The sequence below is a fragment of the Rhinatrema bivittatum genome, chromosome 6, assembly GCF_901001135.1.
Source record: "Rhinatrema bivittatum chromosome 6, aRhiBiv1.1, whole genome shotgun sequence".
NCBI lineage: Eukaryota > Metazoa > Chordata > Amphibia > Gymnophiona > Rhinatrematidae > Rhinatrema > Rhinatrema bivittatum.
This window is the reverse complement of record NC_042620.1, coordinates 2,758,236-2,785,020: the sequence shown is the minus strand read 5'-3', so window position 1 is coordinate 2,785,020 and position 26,785 is coordinate 2,758,236. Positions and strand designations below refer to the sequence as shown.

Genomic DNA, 26,785 nt, shown 5'->3' with positions numbered 1-26,785 from the left:
TCCATCCGGATCATCAGAAGTATCTGAGGTTTGCGATACTCTGTCATCATTTTCAATTTTGCGTTCTCCTGTTCAGTCTGCCGACGGCACCCAGGGTCTTCACCAAGGTTATGGTGGTGGTAGCAGTGACCCTGCGAAAGGAGGGGATCCTGGTAATCCCTACTTGGACGAATGGCTGATCCGAGCAAAATCAGAGCACCTTTGCAGAGCGGTGATACAAAGGGTGCTTCAGCTGTTGAGCTTGTTGGGTTGGGTGGTCAACCCCCAGAAGAGTCACCTGGTTCCCTCTCAGATTATGGAATTTCTGGGGGCTCGGTTCGACACGACTTTGGGGAAGGTTTTCCTGACTAAGGAGAGGCTTTTCAAGCTCATCGCTCAGGTGGAGTCCTTGCGATCTATGTCTCGTCCCAAGGTCTGGGATTATTTGCAGGTCCTGGGTTCAATGGCATCCGTGCTCGATCTGGTACCATGGGCTTTTGCACAAATGCGCCCTCTTCGGTTAGCCTTGCTCTCCCGGTGGAATCCCCTCTCACAACAATTTCATCTTCTCCTGCCACTGATGGACTCTGCACGCTCCAGTCTTCTGTGGTGGCTCTCCCCTCTCAACTTGCATCAGGGGGTGGATTTGGAAATTCCTTATTGTATAGTGGTTACCACTGATGCCAGTCTCTTCGGATGGGGAGCTGTTTGTCGGGGAACGGAGTCGTGCTGGTCGATCAATCGATTGGAAACCAGAGCAGTCCGCTTAGCGCTCCAGGCCCTGCTTCCCTTGGTAGACTACATCTCCCCACCTAACAGCTTTTAATCAACACCAGATAACCTCTTCCAGCATTCAGCATTCAACCTGCACCAGATTACATCTTCCTGCCTTCAGCATTCAACCAACTTCTCAAGCTACTTTCCCATCATGTACCCCCTAACCATCCCCATCATCCACAACCTAAGGTGGAGAGCACCCAAGCTCCCCACCACACCACTCCACCACAACCGCCAACAGAGACTCAGGCCCATCATGCTGACACCTATCACCCAATGCCTTGGCCTGGCTCTTTTCTCAATCACACTGTTTAATGCGCAATCCATATCCAAGAAAACGCACATACTCAATGACTTCCTATCCGACTCTAAACCAGATATCTGTGCCATCACAGAAACCTGGTTAAAACCAACTGACACAACTCTAATTAACCAGCTACCTATCCAGACCTACGACATACTGTCCATACCCAGACACAAAAAAAGAGGAGGACGCCTCCTCTTAGCAACCAAAAAATCACTAGGTCTGACATTGCAGACATCTAATACCATAGCCAATATGGAATTCGCTTTATTCAACTCTAAACATCTGACTATCGCCTTAATCTACGCTCCTCCCGGTCTTTTGGAATCAGACCCTTCCCCAATCATAGAACTAACAGCAAAACACTTAAATTCAGGAAAACCGGCTATCTTGATGGGAGACTTCAACCTCCACGTGGATGTCCAACCTCATTCCTCCAACTGCAAAATCCTTCTCTCCTCCCTCAACCATATAGGTTTCAGACAAATTGTGACAGAACCTACCCACAAAGCTGGTCATACCTTAGACCTGATCTTTATAAACGAAGGTCTTACATCCCACTCCACCCCAACCTGCCTTGCGGTTCCTTGGACTGACCACCGAGTCATCTCTTCAATATTAAAGATCCTTGAGCCTCTTCCCTTAACAACCCAAACAATTAACATCTCAGTCAGGAAACAGTGTTCAGGAGATCACCTAAGTAAACACCTAGCCAAAGAACTAATGAATCTGGACCTCACCGACGCTAACTCAGCAACCTCATCATGGATTAACATCACCAACAAGGTTGCAGATCAAGTATGTCCCTTGACAACAGTCTATCAACCCGGACAAAGACAACAGGAAACCTTGGTTCACCACAGAACTAAAGTCTCGTAAACACGAGCTTAGAAGCAAGGAAAACCAATGGCGTAAAAGCCCATCTACAACAACCCTACTCAACTACAAATCATGCCTCAACACCTACAGAAACGAAATCAACAAAACAAAAAGAGAATTTTTCTCCAAAAAGATACACCACTTCTCATTTGATTCAAGAGCACTCTTCTCTTATGTCTCAGCCCTCACTAAGCCTACCGGACCAAACATCCCAGATGACCAAGCTCTAAAAAAAAGCCAGTGAACTTGCCGACTTTTTCGACAACAAAATCACAGCCCTCGTAGCCCCCCTCAAAGGGCCAACACCGCACGCAAGCCTCGCAAGCAACCACAGCCAGCAATCAGATACAGCAACCGCTTCTCAACCCAACACACACACAGCAGTGCTCGAATCTCTTGAACCCACATCTACCTTAGAAATAGCAAATATCATTAAGAAGATAAAACCGTCCTCTCACCCCTCAGACCATATACCATCAAACTTGCTGAGTTCAATCCATGACAGCATTGCCAAGCCAGTTGCCGATATCATTAATTGCTCCCTCGCCCAAGGCCAAGTTCCTGACCAACTCAAGTTAGCACTGCTCAAACCTCTACTCAAAAAACCCAACCTTCCTACCACAGATCTGGCTAACTATAGACCCATAGCTAACCTCCCTATGCTAGCAAAAATTATGGAGAAAATTGTCAACAGACAACTTTCTGAATTCCTCGAAGACAACAATATCCTCACCAATAACCAATATGGATTCCGAAAGAAAAAGAGCACCGAATCCTTATTAGCCACACTAACGGACACCATTATCCTCAATCTCGAAAAAGGCCAACCTTGTCTCCTCGCGCTGCTGGATCTTTCCTCAGCGGTCGACACCGTGAACCACCCTAGCCTACTGCAACGACTAACAGACATCGGCATCACTGGAGCAGCTTTCAACTGGTTTAAGTCCTTCCTAGAGAACAGAACATACAAAGTTAAGATAAACAACAAGGAATCTCACCCCATCCAAGTCAAGATGGGGGTACCACAAGGATCATCACTCTCCCCCACCCTCTTCAACATTTACCTTCTCCCACTCTGTCATCTACTTACTAACCTCAAGCTCACCCATTTCTTATACGCGGATGACATTCAAATTCTCATCCCTATCACGGAGACCATACAAAAAACCATGGCCTTCTGGAAAAAATGCCTCTCATCCATCAACGATCTTCTAACCAGCCTCAATCTGGTGCTAAACACAAAAAAAACGGAAATTCTCATAATAGCACCGGAGCATTCTACCCCGCCAACATCCAACAACTCTCCAGACACCTCAGGATATTCCACCGCACCTCAAGTCAGAGATCTGGGAGTACTACTAGACAACAGACTCAGCCTCAATAAATTCATAAATAACACTACAAAAGAATGCTTCTTTAAATTACATGTGCTAAAGAAACTAAAGCCCCTTCTACTCTACAGGGATTTCCGCACAGTACTCCAAGCCATCATCCTTACCAAATTAGACTACTGTAATTCACTCCTGCAAGGCCTTCCAGCATACACTACCAAACCACTCCAGATGGTTCTGAATGCTACTGCAAGGATCCTTACCAATGCCAAAAAAAGGGACCATATCACCCCAATCCTCCAGCATCTCCACTGGCTTCCCACCAAATATAGGATTCAGTTCAAGACTTGCACGATGATTCACAAGGCATTACATAACATCTCCCCACTCAACTTAACTTTCCAGCTTCAACTACACTCTTCTAACAAACCAACCAGAAGGGCATACCAGAATAGAATGATCACCCAACCTGCAAAATCTACCCTGAGGAAACGCGCTCTATCCACAGCAGGCCCGTCTCTCTGGAACTCACTACCACCGGACCTCCGCCTTGAACCGTGCCATACTACTTTCAAAGTGAAACTCAAGACTTGGCTTTTCCATCAAGCTTTCCCAGAGAGCTAAAAGCAAGAAAAACAAACTTCCAGCCTTGTCTTACAGCATTATTGTAATGTTCATACTGCGTCAGTTATATGTTTCAAGTTGTTTTCTAAGTTGATCTTAGTTGTTTCATAATAGATTTTACTTTGATTATTATCCGTTCATTATATTCGATATGTTCCATGTAAACCGCCTCCCCGGCGATAGTTATTTCTGTTAAATGTGAACCGGAGTGATATGTATTGTATACAGGAACTTCCTGTATATAAAAACAAAAAATAAATAAATAAATAAATAGAGGGGAGATCAGTGAGGGTACTCTCCGACAATGGTAGCATACATCAATCGCCAAGGCAGAACCCGGCATCGTCCGGTGGCAGCGGAGGCTCAGCTCTTAATCGGCACCTATACCGAATAGCGGCCTCTCACATTGCCAGAGTGGGCAATGTACAGGCAGATTTTCTCAGCCGCCACCAGTTGGATCCAGGGGAGTGGGAGCTCTCCGAAGAAGCCTTTCATCTTCTGTGCGACCGCTGGTCCAGACCAGCCATAGATCTGATGGCGACGTACCGCAGTGCCAAGGCACACTGGTTCTTCAGCCATCGACGGGAACCGGGGGCAGAGGGGGTAGATGCTCTGGTCCTCCCCTGGCCAAAGGATGTTCTGTTGTATGTCTTTCCACCATGGCCGTTAGTCAGCAAGGTTCTCCGCCTCATTGAGGTTCTTTCAGGCAAAGTGATACTCGTGGTGCTGGAGTGGGCCAGACGCCTGTGGTTTGCGGACCTCCTGAACCTGGCAATAGACGGTCCTCTGAGATTTCAGCCTTCTCCAAATATTCTGCATCAGGGTCCCGTCTGTTTCGGAGAGGCCGATCGCTTCTGTCTAGCGGCATGGCTTTTGAAAGTCACCAATTGATGAATAAGGGTTACTTGAACGAGGTTGTGGCCACGCTCTTACATTCCCATAAAACCTCTACTTCAATGGCGTACATCAGAGTTTGGGGAGTGTTTGAATCCTGGTGTCTCGACCATGACATGCAGCCTGCCAGGGCTTCAATTCCGAATATTCTGGCTTTTTTGCAGGCAGAGTTGGCGTTTAATTCCCTACGGGTTCAGGTGGCGGCCCTTGGCTGCTACCGCGGAAAGGTGCACGGGGTGGCGCTAGCCTCTCATCTGGATGTGGCTCGTTTTCTGAGAGGAGCTAAACATCTGTGTCCCCCGGTTCAGGAGCCCTTGCCCCTCGTGGAAGCTGAATTTGGTTCTCCGCCCTTTGTGGGGCTCCTTTTATAAGCCATTGAAGTAGGCGACCTTGAAGGTTGGTGGTCTTTTTTTTTTTTTTTTTGTGGCTATTACTTCAGCAAGGCGGGTGTCTGAACTACAGGCCTTATCTTGCAGGGAGCCTTTCTTATGGATTTCGGAAGCAGGTGTTTCGTTAAGAACAGTTCCCTCTTTTCTTCCGAAAGTAGCGTTGTCTTTTCATTTGAACCAGTCAGTGGAGCTCTCTTCCTTTGTGGGTCTGAATTCTTCTACTCCCGACTCTATAGACTTGAGGAAATTGGACGTAAAGAGTGTGGTGTTGCGTTACTTGAAGGTTACGAACAGTTTCCATGTCTCAGACCATCTTTTCGTACTTTGGAGTGGGCCCAGGAAGGGTCAGAAGGCTTCAAGGGCCACTATCACACGCTGGTTAAAGGAAGCTATTGTTTCGGCATACCTGGTTCAGGGCTGTCTGATTCCGGTTGGTCTTAAGGCTCATTCTACACGATCGCAAGCAGCTTCATGGGTGGAATGTCAGTAGGTGTCGCCACAAGAAATTTGTAGGACGGCTACCTGGAAGTCTACCCATACCTTTGCAGACATTATCGCCTGGATGTCTGGGCCCCAGAGCCCGGGTCCTTTGGGGCCAGTGTGCTCCAAGCGGGATTCTCTCGGTCCCACCCTAATTAGGGAAGCTTTGGTATATCCCAGGAGTCTGGACTGATCCGGGTATGTACAGGGAAAGGAAAATTGGTTCTTACCTGCTAATTTTCGTTCCTGTAGTACCACGGATCAGTCCAGAGTCCTGCCCATGGGGAAATGGAGAGTCCCCTTGGCCGGTAGTTATTCTTTTCATACAGTGTGCTGCGGCAGTCAAAAAAGCAAACAGAATGTTGGGAATTATTAGAAAGGGACTGGTTAATAAAACGGAAAATGTCATAATGCCTCTGTATTGCTCCATGGTGGAGACCGCACCTTGAATATTGTGTACAATTCTGGTCGCCGAATCTCAAAAAAGATATAATTGTGATGGAGAAGATATAGAGAAGAACGACCAAAATGAGCAACTGTCGGCTTTCGCCTTTGTTCTAGTTTAAAAGCTGCTCTCTCTCCTTTTAAAGGTTAGCGCGAGCAGTCTGGTTCCACCCTGGTTAAGGTGGAGCTCATCCCTTCGGAAAAGTTTCCCCTTCCCCAGAAGGTTCCCCAATTTCTTACAAAATTGAATCCCTCTTCCTTGCACCATCGTCTCATCCACACATTGAGACTCCGGAGCTCTGTCTGCCTCTGGGGACTTGCGCATGGAATAGGGAGCATGTCAGAGAATGCTACCCTGGAGGTTCTGGATTTCAGCTTTCTACCTAAGAGCCTAAATTTGGCTTCCATAACCTCCCTCCCACATTTTCCTATGTCGTTGGTGCCCACATGTACCATGACAGCCGGCTCGTCCCCAGCACTGTCTATAATCCTATCTAGGTGACGCGTGAGGTCCACCACCTTCGCACCAGGTAGGCATGTTACCAGGCGATCCTCACGCCCACCAGCCACCCAGCTGTCTATATTTCTAATAATCGAATCACTCACTATGACGGCCGACCTAACCCTTCCTTCATGAGCAGTAGCCTTGGGAGACACAGCCTCAGTGTGAAAGGACAATGCACCACCTGGCGAGCAGGTCCTTGCTACAGGATCCTTTCCTGCTGCACCAGGTTAATGCTCTCCAATCATGAGACCTCCTTCCTCCAAGGCAGCACCAGGGCTGCCAGTCTGAAGTTGGGACTTGGCTACTATGTCCCTGAAGGTCTCATCTATATACCTCTCTGTCTGCCTCAGCTCCTCCAGAGATTGGACTCGTTCTCTGAGAGACAGGAGCTCTTTGCATGGCATGCACATGTGCAACTTCTCACCAGTGGGTAAAAATATTTTATGAAAAACTTGAAAATTAAGTTTCCTGTACATACCTGGATCAGCCCGACCGGCAGGTACTCCATATATTTCGTAAGAAAGTGAACAAGAGCGCTTCAGGTGCCCCGTTTTCGCATGGAGACTCTGCGGTCAGTCATTGCGGCTGTCCGCAAAGGTGAATTTTTGGCCACGTTGGATCTGATGGAGACTTACCTTCACATAGGGATCCGAGAACATCATCAGAGGTTTCTGTAGTTCATGGTCTTGGGTGAGCATTATCAATTCCATGTGCTTCCGGATTGGTGACAGCTCCCCGTGTCTTCACCAAGGTGATGGTAGTAGTGGTGGTGGCTGCGGCTCTCACTCGGGAAGGGATCTTAGTTCATCCCTACTTAGACGATTGGCTCATTCGGGCGAAGTCTGAGGAGCTTTGCCAGATAGCAGTTTGCTCGATCTTGCAGCGTCTTCATTCTCTCGGATGGGTCATCAATTTCTTCAAGAGCCAGTTGATCCCGTCCCAGGTGTTGGATTTCCTAGGAGCTCGATTCGACACAGCTGTCGGCAAAGTTTTTCCTCCTGCAGGAACGGATAGAAAAGCTGACATCTCAGATTCAGAGGCTGTTGACCCTATGGATGCCCAAGGTATGGGACTACTTGCAAGTTCTTGGTTCTATGGTGTCTACTCTGGAGTTGGTCCCCTGGGATTTTGCTCATATGAGATCTTTGCAGAGGGTGTTGCTTTCCCGCTGGAATCCCAAGCCAGAAGAGTTCCAGATATCCTTACTGCTCATGGACCCTGCCAGAGCCAGTCTCAGATGTTGGTTAGTCCCTGAGCACTTATGATGCGGAGTGGACCTGGAGGACCCCCAGTGGGTAGTTGTGATGACGGATGCCAGCCTCTCTGGTTGTGGGGCAGTTTGCCATTCACGGTTGGCATAAGGTCAGTGGACATGTCAGGAGGCGAAGTGGTCCATAAATCGATTGGAAACGAGCGGTCCATCTGGCGCTGCGCAGCTTTCTCCCTCTTGTCCAGCATCAGTTAAGAACATGCCATACAGGGTCAGACCAAGGGTCCATCAAGCCCAGCATCCTGTTTCCAACACTGGCCAATCCAGGCCATAAGAACCTGGCAAGTACCCAAAAACTAAGTCTATTCCATGTTACCATTGCTAGTAATAGCAGTGGCTATTTTCTAAGTCAACTCAATTAATAACAGGTAATGGACTTCTCCTCCAAGAACTTATCCAATCCTTTTTTAAACACAGCTATACTAACTGCACTAACCACATCCTCTGGCAACAAATTCCATAGTTTAATTGTGCGTTGAGTGAAAAAGAACTTTCTCCGATTCGTTTTAAATGTGCCACACGCTAACTTCATGGAGTGCCTCCTAGTCTTTCTATTATCCAAAAGAGTAAATAACCGATTCACATCTACCCGTTCTAGACCTCTCATGATTTTAAACACCTCTATCATATCCCCCCTCAGTCGTCTCTCTTCTCCAAACTGAAAAGTCCTGGTACGGATTTTGTCCAACAATGCGAGGACTGTGGCATACATCAAATCGCCAAGGGGGAACGAGAAATTGGCTGGGGAGGCGGACAAGCTGATGGTCTGGGCGGAACACAATCTAGCCTGATTGGCGGCTTCGCACATAGCTGGCATAGACAACGTTCAGGCGGATTTTCTCAGTCGACAACAGTTAGACCCCAGAAAGTGGGAGCTATCCGAGGAAGCAATGCAGCTCCTGACTCATCGTTGGGGAGTGCCCCATCTGGACTTGATGGCAACTCGGCAGAACACGAAGGCGGCTTTTTTCTTCAGTCGCAGAAGGGAGCACAGGGCAGAAGAAGTGGATGTTCTGGTCCTTCCGAGGCCCCATGACATTCTGCTCTACATTTTCCTCCTTGGCTGTTAGTGGGCAAAATCTTAAGAATAGAGACCCACCCGGGGTCGGTCATCCTAGTAGCCCCGGAATGGCCACGGAGGCCGTGGTTCGTTGATCTGGTCAACTTGGTAGTCTGCCCTTTGCGTCTCGGTCACCTTCCGAATCTACTTCGACAAGATCCTGTATTTTTCGATCAAGCGGCTCACTTTTGTCTAGCGGCCTGGCTTATGAAAGGAGACAGTTGAGGAAGAAGGGTTACCCGGATTCAGTCATCTCCACCCTCCTTCGGGCACAGAAGACATCTACTTCGCTCACCTATGTTCAAGTCTGGAAGGTTTTCAAGTCATGGTGTAGCGGGTTGAAGGTGTCCCTGCGGCGAGCCACCATTGTTCATATTCTCACCTTCTTACAAGAAGGGTTGAAAAAAGGGTTGGCATACAGCTCTCTCTGGGTTCAAGTAGCGGCTCTGGGCTGTTTAAGGGGAAAGATTGATGGGACATCTCTTACGGCCCATCAGGACGTGGCACGTTTTCTGAAGGGTGCTAAACATTTGAACCCTCCGGTTCGACCAGTGTGTCCTTCTTGGAGTCTAAATCTGGTTCTACGGGGTTGTGCGGTCTTCCTTTTGAACCTCTCAAACGTGCTAATTTAAAAGACCTAACGCTCAAGACCATTTTCCTTGTTGCTATCTGTTCGGCAAGACGAATATCTGAGATTCAAGTGTTGTCCTGTAAAGAACCTTTCCTACGGATTTCGGGTTTCCCTTAGAACAGTACCCTCTTTTCTGCCAAAAGTTGTATCAGGGTTTCACTTGAATCAGTCAGTGGAGTCGCCGGCTTTTTCAGATTTGGATCGTGATTCCCCTCAGGCTCGCGACTTGAGGAAATTGGATGACCGATGGGTTCTCCTTTGATATTTGGAGGTGACTAATGGTTTTCGGCTGTCGGACCATCTTTTTGTCTTATGGAGTAGTCCTAAGAAAGGGCATAAGGCATCCAAAACTACCATTGCCCAATGGTTGAAGGAAGCTATAGCTTTGGCATGCATATGTCACGGGCGGCCGATGCCAGATGGTCTAAAAGCTCATTCGATCAGATCTCAGGCGGTATCTTGGGCAGAGAGTCAGTTTGTTTCCCGCAGAAGATTTGCCGAGCAGCTACTTGGAAGTCTTCACACACTTTTGCTAAGCATTACCATTTAGACATCCGAGCCCCGGATGTCGATTGTTTCAGCAGCAGTGTGTTTTGAGCAGGACTCTCCAGGTCCCACCCCATATAGGGCAGCTTGGGTACATCCCGGCAGTCTGGACTGATCCGGGTACATACAGGGAAAGGAAAATTTGGTTCTTACCTGCTAATTTTCGTTCCTGTAGTACCACGGATCAGTCCAGATGCCCGCCCAGGGTATTCTGCTCTGGAGAGTCTGCTCAGTATTTGTCAAGTTTATTGTTCAGATAGTTTGGTCTAGCCATTGGTTCTTAAATTTTCTTCTTTTCTGCTATGGTATTGATTATACTGAAGGATCGCAGGTGGCACACCAGACTAAGGAGGGGGGGGGGGGGGTGCCTTTCAAGTTTTTCTCTGTCGCCATCTGCTGGTATGGAGGCATAACCCAGCGGTCTGGACTGATCCGTGGTCCTTCAGGAACGAAAATTAGCAGGTAAGAACCAATTTTCTTTTCTCTCAGCAACCTTAGTTATCAATTTCTTCATCGGTTATATCAACGTTGAATTCAGCCTGCCAGACATTTGCAAGCACTGTAAATGTCATAATTTTCAACTGAATGGAGCATTTTATAGTGGATGAGAAACTGTGTATAACCAGTGTCCAACATGTAAACAAAGAATTCTCTCTGGTGAAACTGTAAATGTTATGAACAGTAGTCAAAACAATTGTTCCTGCCCTGATTGATGAATAATAAAATTGTGAAAATTTCTATTCCTAAAGACTTGTCATCTAAATATAGAATAAATGTTACCTGGTGGAAGAGAGGGCTTCCTCCACCAATGGTAAACAGTATAAAATCTCCCATGGCAAACCTATTAAATAACAATTGGGGTTTTTTCTTAGCACATAAAAAAAACAAAACTTTAAATTCAAAGGGAGCACCGATTGTTTTTTCTCTGTCTAAATCTGAGTATACATAGAAATGTAGAAGCCACGGCAGAAAAGACCAAACGGTCCAACCAGTCTGCCCAGCAATCTTATGGTAGCATCTGCCGTGCCTTACAGGTCACCCCCATGCTTATCAGTTTCCCAACTGGTAAAAGTCAGGGCCCTTGATGATTGCTGTCCAAATCCAGTCCCCCCTTTTCCCCTACCGTTGGAGTTGCATCAAAAGTATCAGGCTTATTGCTTAAGGGTAGTAACTGCCACATTAGCAAGTTACCCCCCATGCTTGCTTATTTATTTTTCCAGATGGTAAAATTCTTGTCCTTGTTGGTTGCTGAAAGTAAGGTCTGCTTCAGAATGCTGTGCCCCGATCCAATGCGTCACTCAGATCTCATTGCACAGGCTCTGTTGGAAAATCCCAGGAACTATCAAAGCTCTCTTCCCCTTCCAAAACAAATTAGAACAAAGTTTTTATATCAACAGTATTTTGTAACAAAATTAATGGAATATTTGTAGAGGATATGAAAGATCAGGAGTGAGAATCATTTTGACAAACGCTGTTCTGCCTGATAAAGAGCAGGGAAATTGCCTCTAACTTTGCAATCCCTTTCAAAATTCCTGTATAATATGGGGGGGTGGATGTATTTTTAAAGGAAAACTTCCCCACTTCTCCTTTAATTGGCCAGAAATATTTAAGGCCTCAGATTTCTCCTTCCCCCACATATAACTTTAATCCTGAAAAAGTGTCACAGTCCTCAGAAATCAAGACTAAAGGTAGGGTAATTCTCGCTCGGGAAAGAGTTAATAGTATGTCACGTTGTTAAATTTTTGAAAGTTTTTTATTATCTCCAACCGCTGTATCAGCAATATTAGGATCTTGCTTAAGTTTAAGTAGAAGAGGTTGCAGTGTGAGAAAGCAAGCAGCTTTGCCTTCTGCCCCTACACAATGCAAAGGCTCCCACAAGCACCATTAACACAAATCAGAGCCATGATTTTAGAATAAAGGACTCGGACATTTATAGAGGAGATAGTAAATGCATATTCTTGAAGCACATAATCCAAAAATACCCACCAAAGGCTTTCTCTGCATTGACTCTTACCACAAAAGGATCTGATCTTATCTACCTACAGTACCTGAAGGTAATCTGCTTTGAAAGTGCCCAAAAAGAGAACGTAAATTAAATAAATCTCCCACACAAGAAGCAGATTCCACACATTCACCCTCTGATCTCCTGCCAACTTCAAAACATGCTCGTTCTAGCAAAATTAAATAGGGCAATAAATATTTTAATTCATTTGCCATGATTTTAGCAAAAATGTAGTCTTGGACCTCTAAAAACAGGAATTTGGTGTTACAGAGACAAAAGCATCTTTCAGAACATCAGGCATTCACCTCACCTTTATCATTTGCTCAGAGGGCTTTTGAGTGCTCTAAAATGTGCACCTGTAATGTTTTATAGAAGCTGGCATCCAGGTCATGGGGACCCAGGGATTTGTAATTCTGCAGCCCCTGAATAACTTTATAGATCTCTAAATGCTGTTTTGGGATACTCTAGGGACATGTTTCTGCTGGTCCTTGTCTCTGCAGATTTCCTGCCGTTGAAGTGTGATGCCTGTGAGCAAATCTTTTGCAAAGACCACATCAGCTATGCCGAGCATTCCTGCAGCTCTGCCTACAAGAAGGTAGGGTGAACTCTGACCACTCTGCAGGGGGGAAATGGCTTTATTCAAAACTCTTATTCCCTGTACGTACCCGGATCAGTCCAGACCGTGGGTTGAGCCTCCTGTCCAGCAGGTGGAGACAGACCGAAACTGAAAGGGTATCCTATATCAGGACAGAGCCTACCCTGCAGCCCTCCAGTATTTTATGTGTACATGTGTACACTATCCAACTTGAGGCCTTCTCAGTCCTCCGCTATTTAATTTCCCCGCTGTTCGCCCAAGTTATACAAACCCTATTCTCCATACTTGCCTCACCCATTTTATGTTTTCCAGATTATTCTACCCTGTTCATTGTTTTTTCCAGATTATTCTACCCTGTTCATTGTAAAACAAGACTTTGTCTCTGTTATTTTTTGGCTGGTTGTAATGTAAACCGGTATATAAAAGTTATAAATAAATAAATAAACATTTGTCTGTCTCCAGCAGATGCAGGCAGTTCACCCTGCGGTTCCCTGGTTTCTTCTTTAGCCCTTGCTTGTGGGGCTCTTCTTATTCTAATTCTGTCAGGATCAAGCAAGTATTATTGTTTCGTGACATTAAGTTTGGGTTTTTTTTTCTTCAGGAGACAGACAGTTCTGTCTCCTTGCTCTAGGGGGGCCTGGCCCCTTGTTTGATGCAGCCTAGGCTCCCTAATCCCAGTGCACCTCGGCTGTGGGGCGATACTGGTGGTCCAGTCACTCCCCCTACACAGCTGTCTCTCTCCCGGGACGATTCATTCCCCTGCACTACTCAGTTAAACAGCAAAAAAAAAGTTAAAGTTGATCGGGTGCCCGTTTTACCTCGGCAGCTGTATTTGAGAGACAGGAGCGAGCAGAGTTCAGTCTCCTGCTCCCGTTCCTTCAGGCGCTACAGCTCAGCTGATTTTACTTTTTTTTTTTTTTTTTTTCTCCCTCTGCCTCACGGTCTTTTTCATGCCGCGGTCTAACTCCTGCCTTGCCTGCGGGAAGCCTTCGATTCGGCTCTCCCACGAAGGGCTGTGTTCGGGGTGTCTTCCGGTGGGAGAGGGCCCCTCCTCGTGAACGAATCGATCCGTACCCCGGGGCAGGTCTACCAAATGCATGGCCAGGCCGTTCCCAAGTCGGCAAACCGCAGGAGCAGCGGCCATCTTGGGGATATCGGCAGCTCCTGTGACTGGGCTGCAGGGCACAGTGCAGCCTGATTTTACCGTTTCACCCCCCGATTTGAGCCCCATGCAGTCTCCTGATGCAGGTACTGACTCCCCCCCGGGAAGTCCAGACCTCGTTTCTCTTCTGAATTTGTGCTCCTCATGCACAAATCTTACTTAGCTAGCTTGCAAGAGGAGGTAGACCCCCTGACTCACCAGCCTGCTCCAGATGCACAGGGGTCTATCAGAGTGCGGACGGTCCCTGGGGCCCCTCCCCCCCTCTGGATCCTCCTGCTCCTTTGGTGGTTCCGGATCCGGAGTTAACAGGGACACCTCCCTCTAGAGGGGGATGACCCATGAGTTCTTCACTTATTTCAAAGGGAGGAACTGGATCCGCTTATTCCTTTCATCATTCAGGAGCTGGGAATTGAGAGTCTTTCGGTGGATGCGCTCAAGGCCGCAATGCTGGCTTGCGTGGACCCGGTCCTGGCGGGACTCAGGGCTCTTCTGCGCACTTTCCCCTTCCATCCCATGCACAAGCTGATGCTCCTCCTGGAATGGGAAGCCCCCGAGTCGGGGCTTTGAGTGGGGAGGGCTATGGACAAGCTCTATCCTCTTCCTGAGGAGTGCCTGGAAATGCTAAAAATTCCTAAGGTGGATTCTTCTGTGTCGGCAGTCACTAAGCACACCACCATCCCGGTGGTGGGTGCTAAGGCCCTGAAGGATGTTCAAGACTGCAAGCTGGAATGCTATCTCAAGCGCATCTTCGAATTCTTGGCCTTGGGAGTTTGGGCGTCGATCTGCAAGCCTTAGGTGGGTTCAACAATTGCTCAGCACCCAGGACCTCCCGTCTGCAGAGGCAGAGAAGGCTGAAAGGTTGGAAGGAGCTATAGCGTATGGGGCGGATGCCCTTTATGACTTGTTCCGTGTCCAGGCGAAAGCAATGGCTTCAGCGGTCTCGGCCAGACAGCTCCTCTGGCTACGGAATTGGTCGGCTGACTCCTCTTCCAAGACGCAGTTGGGCACGCTTCCTTTTAAAGGTAACTTGCTCTTTGGCGAGGACCTGGAGCAGCTTATTAAATCCTTGGGTGAGAACAAGGTTCATAAACTGCCTGAAGACCGCCCAAAACAATCAAGAGCCTTCTTCCCTACATGTACCCGCTTCCGGGGTCAGCGGAGATATAATGCTCAGGCAAGAGGGGCTTTCTCTAGGGAAACTCCTCCAGATCTCAGTCCTGGTCTCAGTCCTTTCGAGGCCGCCGTGCCTTCCGAGATGGCATCCCACAGCGTCCCACCGCCAAGCCCGCCTCCCAATGAGATTCGGCTGGCCCATTCCTCCATTCCAAACTTAGGTGCTCGTCTATCTCTCTTCCTCGCGGAATGGGGTAAAATCATATCTGATCAGTAGGTCCTCGAGATAATCGAGAAAAGCTACGCTTTAGAATTTGCTCGAGACTTACCAGATCTGCACATAGTCTCCCCATGCGGACATCGAAAGCAGACTGCCGTATCCCAAACTCTTCAGACTGCAAGGGCATAGCCCTAGTCCCCATGGAGGAACAAGGCACCGGCCAGTATTCCATCTACTTTGTGGTACTGAAAGAACAGTTCCTTCCGCCCCATTCTGGACCTCAAGAGAGTCAACCGAGCCCTCAAGGTGCCTCATTTTCGGATGGAGACCCTGAGGGCGGTAATAGCGGCTGTTCACCCCGGAGAGTATCTGGCCTCCCTGGACTTGACGGAGGGCTACTTACACATTCCAATCCAGACCAAGCATCAGAGGTATCTCCATTTCGACATCTTGGGCCAGCACTTTCAGTTCCAGCTCTGCCCTTCAGTCTCGCCACAGCAGCACGCACATTTACCAGGGTCCCGTATTTTTTGACCAGGCGGATCGCTTCTGTCTAGCGACCTGGCTTTTGAATGGCGGAGACTAAGAAAGAAGGGATACAAAGAAGAAGTTATATCCACTCTACTGCGCGCCCGAAAGACTTCTATCTCGCTCGCCTATGTCCATGTTTGGAAGGTTTTTGAAAATGTCTGTGCAGAGTCGGGTGTCTCGGCTCGTTCTGCTTCGGGTTCTATGATTCTTTCCTTCCTCCAGAAGGGCCTCTCTAAGGGTCTCTCTCTCTCAGCTCGTTGCGCGTCCAAGTGTCCACTCTCAGCTCGCTCTTAGGTAACGTTGAAGGGCACGCAGTAGCGTCTCACCTGGATGTTGTCCGTTTTCTCAAGGGGGTCAAGCATTTGAAGCCGCCCGTCCGGGCCACTTGTCTTTTGTGAAGTCTTAATTTAGTCCTTCGTCTCTCTGTGAGGCTCCTTTTGAACCCCTCCGTCGGGCTACCCTTAAGGACCTGACGCTCAAGACTGTTTTCCTGGTTTCTATATGCTCCGCCAGATGAGTGTTGGAGATTCAAGTGTTGTCCTGTCGGGAGCCCTTTTTTGCGGTTTTCTGATTCTGGAGTTTCTCAAGACTGCACCCTCCTTCTTGCCGAAGGTTGTTTCTTCCTTTCATGTCAGTCAGTGGAGCTTCCCGCGTTCTCTCCTGAGGATATAGTGGGCCCTGTCTGGAGTGATCTTCGCCGCCTTGAGGTAAAACACATCCTCCTTCGTTACCTCCAGGTCACCAATGAGTTTCGGGTCTCTGATCACCTCTTTGTCCTATGGAGAGGTCCAAATAGGGGCAACCAGGCTTCTAAGACTACGATCGCTCTGTGGTTGAAGGAGGTGATTTTGTCGGCCTATAGCTGCCAAGGCCGGGCGGTTCCGGAGGGCCTAAAGGCTCATTCCTTGCGTTCTCAGGCTACTTCTTGGGCGGAGAGTCAATCTGTTTCTCCGCAGGAAATATGCAGGGCCGCTACATGGAAATCCCTGCATACCTTTGCTTGACATTACTTCCTGGATGTCCAGGCACCAGTATTTGGTTCCTTCGGTCGGCAGGTGCTTCGAGCGGGACTGTCTCAGTCCCACCCTGTTTAGGGAAGCTTTGGTACTGTCTGGACTGATCCTGGTACGTACAGGGAAAGGAAAATTAGTTCTTACCTGTTAATTTTCGTTCCTGTAGTACCACGGAATGGTCCAAACACCCTTCCCTATACGTCCTGCTGTCCGCTCGAAGCTCCCTTCCTCTTTTTACAGGATACGGATTGTTTTTCATCTGTGATTATAATTGAGGCACCAGAAGCTTCTCTTTGACAATGGACATTTAGACGAGCATTCCTCTACAGAGTTCATTCAATGTTTGCAATTGTTAAAGTTTCTGAGTTCTCTTGTTCCTTGCTCCAGTTCTCTTGTTCCTTGCTTGATCCATTACTGTTTATCTTTATATTTTTCTGCTTTGACAATGGTTATACTGAAGGGCTGCAGGGTAGGCTCTGTCCTGATATAGGACACCCTTTCAGTTTTGGTCTGTCTCCACCTGCTGGACAGGAGGCTCCACCCACGGTCTGGACTGATCCATGGTACTACAGGAACAAAAATATACAGGTAAGAACCAAGTTTCCTTTTGCTCCCAGTTGCACATTAACTTAATTTTCTCCTTCTCAAACCCACTGATTGACTCATTGCAGTCTTGCACTTGGTGTCAATCACTGTAACTGCTGTGGAATTTGAGCAAATGACCCACCCTGCCCTCTGCCTGGTCCTGTGCTGAGATTGTTTAATGGATTCTGAATTTCAACGACCAAAGGAAGGGGGGGCGGGCACCAGTAGAGAGGGCAGGTGGGTAATGCATGAAGGAGAAAGGAAGCAAACATCAAAGAAAAGTGAAGAAGGCAAGAGGACGGAGCAAGCTAGACTGCAGTACTGCAGGAGACGCTGCTGTGCTTATTAAAAAAGGTACAGCAAAGTGACTGCTGTCTCCCTTTGGTCTCAGGATGTGCAAGTGCCTGTCTGTCCCTTGTGCAACACCCCCATCCCTGTGAAGCGTGGGGAGACTGCGGACATGGTTGTAGGGGAACATATTGACAGAGAATGCAAGTCGGACCCAGCACAGCAGAAGCGCAAGGTACGGGAATGCGGTGTCTTTACTGTGCGTGCTTCTCGCTGACTTCCCCTCCCAACACTAACATGTAAAGTCCTGGGTTGGTGGTTCTCTGTGAGGTGAGCTCTCAAGACGACACTCTTATTAGAATTACTTTATTTTTAAGGGATTCTTGCTTACTGCACAGTGTGATTGTATTGAGATAAATCAGATTTTTGTATCAAGCTTCCATATTTGTGAGGGATCAGCAATTAGCTAGACCTGTATTCTCTGACATGACTATATTGATTTGTTGATTGGTAATTGACCTAATCTCTCACAATTACTCAGTCTGTGATGCCATTTAAAGGATAAACGCATGCACGGCTGACACCTTTCAATAAACTCTTCTATCTTGAGCCAAAGTACTGTGGTTGCTGTGTTAGTCCAGTTGGCTATGTAGAATTAAGGGGCAGTGAACAGGTTGTATGTGATTGCTTTATATTTATTTATTTATCGAATTTTATATACCGTCATTCGGTTTCGCCATCACAACGGTTTCCAAGTTTCGATCGGTGTAAGACATTTTATTTACAGAGGTAGTTCAAGGTCAAAATCAAAGTCAGGTAAAAGTATAAATTCAGGGGGGAGTAAAGGTAAGAATACAGTTAACATTTAAGGGGAATAGTTATGTTAGAGTATGACAATCCTAAATGTTCAAGGTGTTTATTTATTTATTTATAGATTCTTTTATACCGTGGTACGTATAGACATACATCACCTCGGTTTACAGTGAAACAAATTAGCAACAGGCTAATTTATTATAAAAATTATTTATAAAATTATTTATAAAAGGTGTTATGTTGTTTGAGGGATATTTAGGTGTCTAGGTCCAGTTAGGAGGTCCGCTTCGTGGGGGTTGTAAGGTTGTCATTGGGTGTCTTGGTAGGCTTTGGTGAACAGCCATGACTTCAAATCTTTCTTCAATATATTATACATTATATTGGACTAACTTACTGCATCTTTGAGTAACCTTTGAAGGCAAAGCTCCGTGAAGAAATGGTGCAAGATCTATTCAGTGCCACCCTCTCCAATTCTGCCTTCACTGCCTCCAAGTAGAGGATTCTCCATGATTGCAGCTTGCTGTCTTTGTCTTGTATTAGAAAGTCCTCAAGGTTGACCTTTGATGTTGCAGAGTGTTCATAATAATTTTCCCCTTTCGTTATCTTAGGCCAGCTGTGTACTCAGATTCACCGACCCAAGTCCTTGATGGTGGTCACAGTGGTAGTCGGGGGGGGGGGGGCTCAATACTGTGCTCCTCTGGTGCATTTATAAACATTTCAATCAGACTACAGGTTGTAGCTCTGCCCTTTTGTGCTGTTATGGGTTTGCATTTTTAGATTTAATTTGCTTTTTCCAAATTTGAGGCAATTTAAAATTCAGGTACTGGAGGTATTTCCTGCCCAAGAGGACTTGCAGTTTAGTTACAGCTGAGGCACTGAAGTATGAAGTGACGTGCCCAGTGTCACAAGGAGCAGCAGTGAGAGAAGCAGGATTTGAATCCTGGCTTCCCTGGTTATCAGCCCGCTGCCCTAACCACAAGGCCATTCTTCTTCCTCTATGCTGGTCAGTGTCTGGGAGCTCACTGGTGTCCTTCGCTTTGATTTCTGATCAGATTTTTACAAATAAGTGTGGGAAGCCAGGCTGCAAGCAGAAGGAGATGATGAAGGTGATCTGTGATCAGTGCCATGGCAACTTCTGTCTCAAACATCGACACCCCCTGGATCATGACTGCAATGCCGAGGGTCCCTCCCTCTCTAAGGCAGGGTAAGGCAGGAGCCCTTGCGGACTTGTTTTGAAATGATAGGGAATTTTTTGTGCACCCTTTTCACTAACAACATTTTGTTTCCATAGGTATGCTGCAATGATGCGAGCTCAGAGATCCTCTTCCAAATCCGCTGTCTCTTCTAGCAGAGCTGCCTCAAAACCAGCCCAGCTTGCTCATCCACAGCCCAGCCAGTAAATGCCTGGATCTTCTCTATTTATTTATTTATTTATTTATTTATTTAACACTTTTTTTATACCGGCATTCGTAGGACGCATCATGTTGGTTTACAAGTAACTGATAAAGGAAAGGAAATTACAATGAACAGGGGAGGGGTTAACTGGAAGATATACAAAAGTACAGGAGAAGAGATTCGGCAAGAAGAGTTACAACTATTTGCATTCATATTAGGATTAGAAGTGCAAATGAACTAATAAACAATGTTAAGGGGCATGTGCACTTAAGAAATTAGTTTATGAAACTTATTTACAATATGACAGAGGCAGGTGCACGTATGTACAATTAAAAGGTGGTGCAGGGGGGGTTGGGAGGGATGGAGGGAAGAGGGGAAAAGGAGTGGAGGGGGTGGAGGGAAAAGGGTGCAATAGGGTGGGGTTCTTTCAGGGAGAGGTTGCTAAGGGGTGAGAGGGCGGGGTGGTGGGAGGCAGGGGGCGCTAGGGGAGGGAGCAGGTGGGGTACAGGGATGGTAGGAGGGAGGGTACAGAGGTGAGTTGGAACAGGGGTGGTTCAAGGAGAGCAGTGACTAGGATTGGGAGGAATTGGGGTAGGCCTGTTGAAAGAGCCATGTCTTGATTCCTTTTTTGAAATGGCTCAGGGACGGTTCTAGGCGGAGTTTGGCGGGGAGGGAATTCCAGAGGGTGGGGCCCGCAATGGAGAAGGCTCTATCCCTAGTAGTGGTGAGGTGCCCAATTTTAAGTGAAGGGGTTTGGAGAGTGCCAGCGAGGGAGTTTCTGGTGGGGCGATTAGCTTGATGGAATTGTGGCATATCTTCAAGCCAGGGTGAGTTGTTATTGTATAGTGTGTTATGGAGGATGGTAAGTGTTTTGTATTGGGAACGGAAGGTGATGGGGAGCCAGTGGAGGTCTTGGAGAATAGGAGTGATATGGTCAGTTTTTCTGGTGTTTAAGATTCTTGCCATAGCATTTTGAAGGATTTGAAGGGGTTTGATGGTAGAGGCAGGGAGGCCTAAGAGAAGGGAGTTGCAATAGTCGAGTTTGGATAGTAAGGTGGTCTGCATAACGGTGCGGAAGTCATTGGCGTGGAGAAGGGGCTTCAGTTTTTTGAGGATTTGAAGTTTCTAGAAGCCCCCCTTTTAGAAGTGATTTAATGTGGGATTTGAAGCTGAGTTGATTGTCTAGGGTGACTCCTAAATCTCTGACATTGGGCGGTAGAGTGTGAGCTTGTGAAGCGTTATGAATCATTTGGTGTATTGAGTTGATTGGTTGATTTGCTAGGATGAGGATTTCAGTTTTAGAGGCGTTGAGTGCTAGGTGGAGATTGGAGAGGAGAGAATTGATGGAGGTCAGACATATTTCCCAGTATTGAAGGGTTTCGTTGATGGATTTTTGAATTGGAATAAGTATTTGTACGTCGTCTGCATATAAGAAGAATCTCTCTGGAGGCCCCCTGGAGGGTGTAGACACTGTGGTTCTCTTCCCACCCACTGTCTCTTGTTGCCCTCTTGAGGAGGCAGATGCCTGGCTCTTCCCCATGCCCTCAGGCGTGGCCTGTGGAGGGGGCAGATGCTGCCTGGCTCTTCCCTGTGCCCTCGGGCGGGGCCTGTGGGCGGGGCGGATGCCGCCTGGCTCTTCCCTGTGCCCTCGGGCGGGGCCGGTGGGCGGGGCGGATGCCGCCTGGCTCTTCCCTGTGCCCTCGGGCGGGGCCTGTGGGCGGGGCAGATGCTGCCTGGCTCTTCCCCGTGCCCTTGTGTGGTTCTCTGGAGGGGGCGGATGCTGCCTGGTTGTCCTTTAGCCCTTGAACAGAGCTCTGGAGGGGGCAAACACTGCTGTCCCCCTCCCCCGACCCTTGCTTGAGTCTTTCCTTTGGAGCATGAATTTCTTTAACACTTTTTCTTTGTTTTTGTTCTCTTGCTCCATCGTCACTTTGCCTGTTCTCTCTCCCTCACAGAGGAGCTGCTGTGAGCCTGCAGCAGCAGAGCAGAGCGCCCCTCACCACAGGACTACAAAATGGATTGGTAAGTGACAGCTTTTCTGGCTTTATACAAGCAGGAGTAGAAATCTGAGTAACTTGTTTTATATTGACGTGTTGCTGTTTCTAGCACAGACATGAGGAGATTGGAAAGATGGGAATAGGGCTGGAAGGGTTAGAAAATAAACCATCGATCCCTGCATCCTGTACATAGGAACATAAGAAGTGCCCTGCTAGGTCAGACCAAGGTCCATCGAGCCCAGCATCCTGTACATAAGAACATAAGAAGTGCCAGGCTGGGTCAGAGCAAGGTCCATCCAGCCCAGCATCCTGTACATAAGAACATAAGAAGTGCCAGGCTGGGTCAGACCAAGGTCCATCGAGCCCTGCATCCTGTACATAAGAACATAAGAAGTGCCAGGCTGGGTCAGAGCAAGGTCCATCCAGCCCAGCATCCTGTACATAAGAACATAAGAAGTGCCAGGCTGGGTCAGACCAAGGTCCATCGAGCCCAGCGTCCTGTACATAAGAACATAAGAAGTGCCAGGCTGGGTCAGAGCAAGGTCCATCGAGCCCAGCATCCTGTACATAAGAACATAAGAAGTGCCAGGCTGGGTCAGAGCAAGGACCATCCAGTCCAGCATCCTGTACATAAGAACATAAGAAGTGCCAGGCTGGGTCAGACCAAGGTCCATCCAGTCCAGCATCCCGTACATAAGAACATAAGAAGTGCCAGGCTGGGTCAGAGCAAGGTCCATCGAGCCCAGCATCCTGTACATAAGAACATAAGAAGTGCCAGGCTGGGTCAGACCAAGGTCCATCGAGCCCAGCATCCTGTACATAAGAACATAAGAAGTTCCAGGCTGGGTCAGAGCAAGGTCCATCCAGCCCAGCATCCTGTACATAAGAACATAAGAAGTGCCAGGCTGGGTCAGAGCAAGGACCATCCAGCCCAGCATCCTGTACATAAGAACATAAGAAGTGCCAGGCTGGGTCAGACCAAGGTCCATCAAGCCCAGCATCCTGTACATAAGAACATAAGAAGTGCCAGGCTGGGTCAGACCAAGGTCCATCGAGCCCAGCATCCTGTACATAAGAACATAAGAAGTTCCAGGCTGGGTCAGAGCAAGGTCCATCGAGCCCAGCATCCTGTACATAAGAACATAAGAAGTGCCAGGCTGGGTCAGAGCAAGGTCCATCGAGCCCAGCATCCTGTACATAAGAACATAAGAAGTGCCAGGCTGGGTCAGACCAAGGTCCATCCAGCCCAGCATCCTGTACATAAGAACATAAGAAGTGCCAGGCTGGGTCAGAGCAAGGTCCATCCAGCCCAGCATCCTGTACATAAGAACATAAGAAGTGCCAGGCTGGGTCAGAGCAAGGTGCATCCAGCCCAGCATCCTGTACATAAGAACATAAGAAGTGCCAGGCTGGGTCAGAGCAAGGTCCATCCAGCCCAGCATCCTGTACATAAGAACATAAGAAGTGCCAGGCTGGGTCAGAGCAAGGTCCATCCAGCCCAGCATCCTGTACATAAGAACATAAGAAGTTCCAGGCTGGGTCAGAGCAAGGTCCATCCAGCCCTGCATCCTGTACATAAGAACATAAGAAGTGCCAGGCTGGGTCAGAGCAAGGTCCATCCAGCCCAGCGTCCTGTACATAAGAACATAAGAAGTGCCAGGCTGGGTCAGAGCAAGGTGCATCCAGCCCAGCATCCTGTACATAAGAACATAAGAAGTGCCAGGCTGGGTCAGACCAAGGTCCATCGAGCCCAGCATCCTGTACATAAGAACATAAGAAGTGCCAGGCTGGGTCAGAGCAAGGTCCATCGAGCCCAGCGTCCTGTACATAAGAACATAAGAAGTGCCAGGCTGGGTCAGACCAAGGTCCATTCAGCCCTGCATCCTGTACATAAGAACATAAGAAGTGCCAGGCTGGGTCAGACCAAGGTCCATCCAGCCCAGCATCCTGTACATAAGAACATAAGAAGTGCCAGGCTGGGTCAGAGCAAGGTCCATCCAGCCCAGCATCCTGTACATAAGAACATAAGAAGTGCCAGGCTGGGTCAGAGCAAGGTCCATCCAGCCCAGCATCCTGTACATAAGAACATAAGAAGTGCCAGGCTGGGACAGACCAAGGTCCATCGAGCCCAGCGTCCTGTACATAAGAACATAAGAAGTGCCAGGCTGGGTCAGAGCAAGGTCCATCGAGCCCAGCATCCTGTACATAAGAACATAAGAAGTGCCAGGCTGGGTCAGACCAAGGCTCCATCGAGCCCAGCATCCTGTACATAAGAACATAAGAAGTGCCAGGCTGGGTCAGACCAAGGTCCATTCAGCCCTGCATCCTGTACATAAGAACATAAGAAGTGCCAGGCTGGGTCAGACCAAGGTCCATGCAGCCCAGCATCCTGTACATAAGAACATAAGAAGTGCCAGGCTGGGTCAGACCAAGGTCCATGCAGCCCAGCATCCTGTACATAAGAACATAAGAAGTGCCAGGCTGGGTCAGACCAAGGTCCATCGAGCCCAGCATCCTGTACATAAGAACATAAGAAGTGCCAGGCTGGGTCAGACCAAGGTCCATCGAGCCCAGCATCCTGTACATAAGAACATAAGAAGTGCCAGGCTGGGTCAGAGCAAGGTCCATCGAGCCCAGCATCCTGTACATAAGAACATAAGAAGTGCCAGGCTGGGTCAGACCAAGGCTCCATCGAGCCCTGCATCCTGTACATAAGAACATAAGAAGTGCCAGGCTGGGTCAGACCAAGGTCCATTCAGCCCTGCATCCTGTACATAAGAACATAAGAAGTGCCAGGCTGGGTCAGACCAAGGTCCATCGAGCCCAGCGTCCTGTACATAAGAACATAAGAAGTGCCAGGCTGGGTCAGAGCAAGGTCCATCGAGCCCAGCATCCTGTACATAAGAACATAAGAAGTGCCAGGCTGGGTCAGAGCAAGGTCCATCGAGCCCAGCATCCTGTACATAAGAACATAAGAAGTGCCAGGCTGGGTCAGACCAAGGCTCCATCGAGCCCTGCATCCTGTACATAAGAACATAAGAAGTGCCAGGCTGGGTCAGACCAAGGTCCATTCAGCCCTGCATCCTGTACATAAGAACATAAGAAGTGCCAGGCTGGGTCAGACCAAGGTCCATGCAGCCCAGCATCCTGTACATAAGAACATAAGAAGTGCCAGGCTGGGTCAGACCAAGGTCCATGCAGCCCAGCATCCTGTACATAAGAACATAAGAAGTGCCAGGCTGGGTCAGAGCAAGGTCCATCCAGCCCAGCATCCTGTACATAAGAACATAAGAAGTGCCAGGCTGGGTCAGACCAAGGTCCATTCAGCCCTGCATCCTGTACATAAGAACATAAGAAGTGCCAGGCTGGGTCAGACCAAGGTCCATGCAGCCCAGCATCCTGTACATAAGAACATAAGAAGTGCCAGGCTGGGTCAGACCAAGGTCCATGCAGCCCAGCATCCTGTACATAAGAACATAAGAAGTGCCAGGCTGGGTCAGAGCAAGGTCCATCGAGCCCAGCATCCCGTACATAAGAACATAAGAAGTGCCAGGCTGGGTCAGAGCAAGGTCCATCCAGCCCAGCATCCTGTACATAAGAACATAAGAAGTGCCAGGCTGGGTCAGACCAAGGTCCATCCAGCCCAGCATCCTGTACATAAGAACATAAGAAGTGCCAGGCTGGGTCAGAGCAAGGTCCATCGAGCCCAGCATCCTGTACATAAGAACATAAGAAGTGCCAGGCTGGGTCAGACCAAGGTCCATCCAGCCCAGCATCCTGTACATAAGAACATAAGAAGTGCCAGGCTGGGTCAGAGCAAGGTCCATCCAGCCCAGCATCCTGTACATAAGAACATAAGAAGTGCCCCGCTGGGTCAGACCAAGGTCCATCGAGCCCAGCGTCCTGTACATAAGAACATAAGAAGTGCCAGGCTGGGTCAGAGCAAGGTCCATCCAGCCCAGCATCCTGTACATAAGAACATAAGAAGTGCCAGGCTGGGTCAGAGCAAGGTCCATCCAGCCCAGCATCCTGTACATAAGAACATAAGAAGTGCCAGGCTGGGTCAGAACAAGGTCCATGGAGCCCAGCATCCTGTACATAAGAACATAAGAAGTGCCAGGCTGGGTCAGACCAAGGTCCATCGAGCCCAGCATCCTGTACATAAGAACATAAGAAGTGCCAGGCTGGGTCAGACCAAGGTCCATCGAGCCCAGCATCCTGTACATAAGAACATAAGAAGTGCCAGGCTGGGTCAGAGCAAGGTCCATCCAGCCCAGCATCCTGTACATAAGAACATAAGAAGTGCCCTGCTGGGTCAGACCAAGGTCCATCGAGCCCAGCATCCTGTACATAAGAACATAAGAAGTGCCAGGCTGGGTCAGACCAAGGTCCATCCAGCCCAGCATCCTGTACATAAGAACATAAGAAGTGCCAGGCTGGGTCAGAGCAAGGTCCATCCAGCCCAGCATCCTGTACATAAGAACATAAGAAGTGCCAGGCTGGGTCAGAGCAAGGTCCATCCAGCCCAGCATCCTGTACATAAGAACATAAGAAGTGCCAGGCTGGGTCAGAGCAAGGTCCATCGAGCCCAGCATCCTGTACATAAGAACATAAGAAGTGCCAGGCTGGGTCAGAGCAAGGTCCATCGAGCCCAGCATCCTGTACATAAGAACATAAGAAGTGCCCTGCTGGGTCAGAGCAAGGTCCATCGAGCCCAGCATCCTGTACATAAGAACATAAGAAGTGCCAGGCTGGGTCAGAGCAAGGTCCATCCAGCCCAGCATCCTGTACATAAGAACATAAGAAGTGCCAGGCTGGGTCAGAGCAAGGTCCATCCAGCCCAGCATCCTGTACATAAGAACATAAGAAGTGCCAGGCTGGGTCAGACCAAGGTCCATCGAGCCCTGCATCCTGTACATAAGAACATAAGAAGTGCCAGGCTGGGTCAGACCAAGGTC

The 26,785-nt window shown here is 48.4% G+C and overlaps 1 protein-coding gene across 5 annotated transcripts in view; it reads left to right on the top strand.

The window, feature by feature from the left end:
* The window catches only part of ZFAND2B (zinc finger AN1-type containing 2B), a 139,680-nt gene that overhangs the window by 42,083 nt on the left and 70,812 nt on the right, over positions 1-26,785 (top strand). For all 5 annotated transcript variants that reach the window (XM_029604977.1, XM_029604978.1, XM_029604981.1 and 2 more), the window contains exons 3-7: positions 12,616-12,710; positions 17,726-17,857; positions 19,488-19,639; positions 19,727-19,831; positions 21,786-21,852. In XM_029604977.1, coding sequence (XP_029460837.1) covers positions 12,616-12,710; positions 17,726-17,857; positions 19,488-19,639; positions 19,727-19,831; positions 21,786-21,852 — 551 coding nt within the window. The remainder of the gene's footprint in view (positions 1-12,615; positions 12,711-17,725; positions 17,858-19,487; positions 19,640-19,726; positions 19,832-21,785; positions 21,853-26,785) is intronic.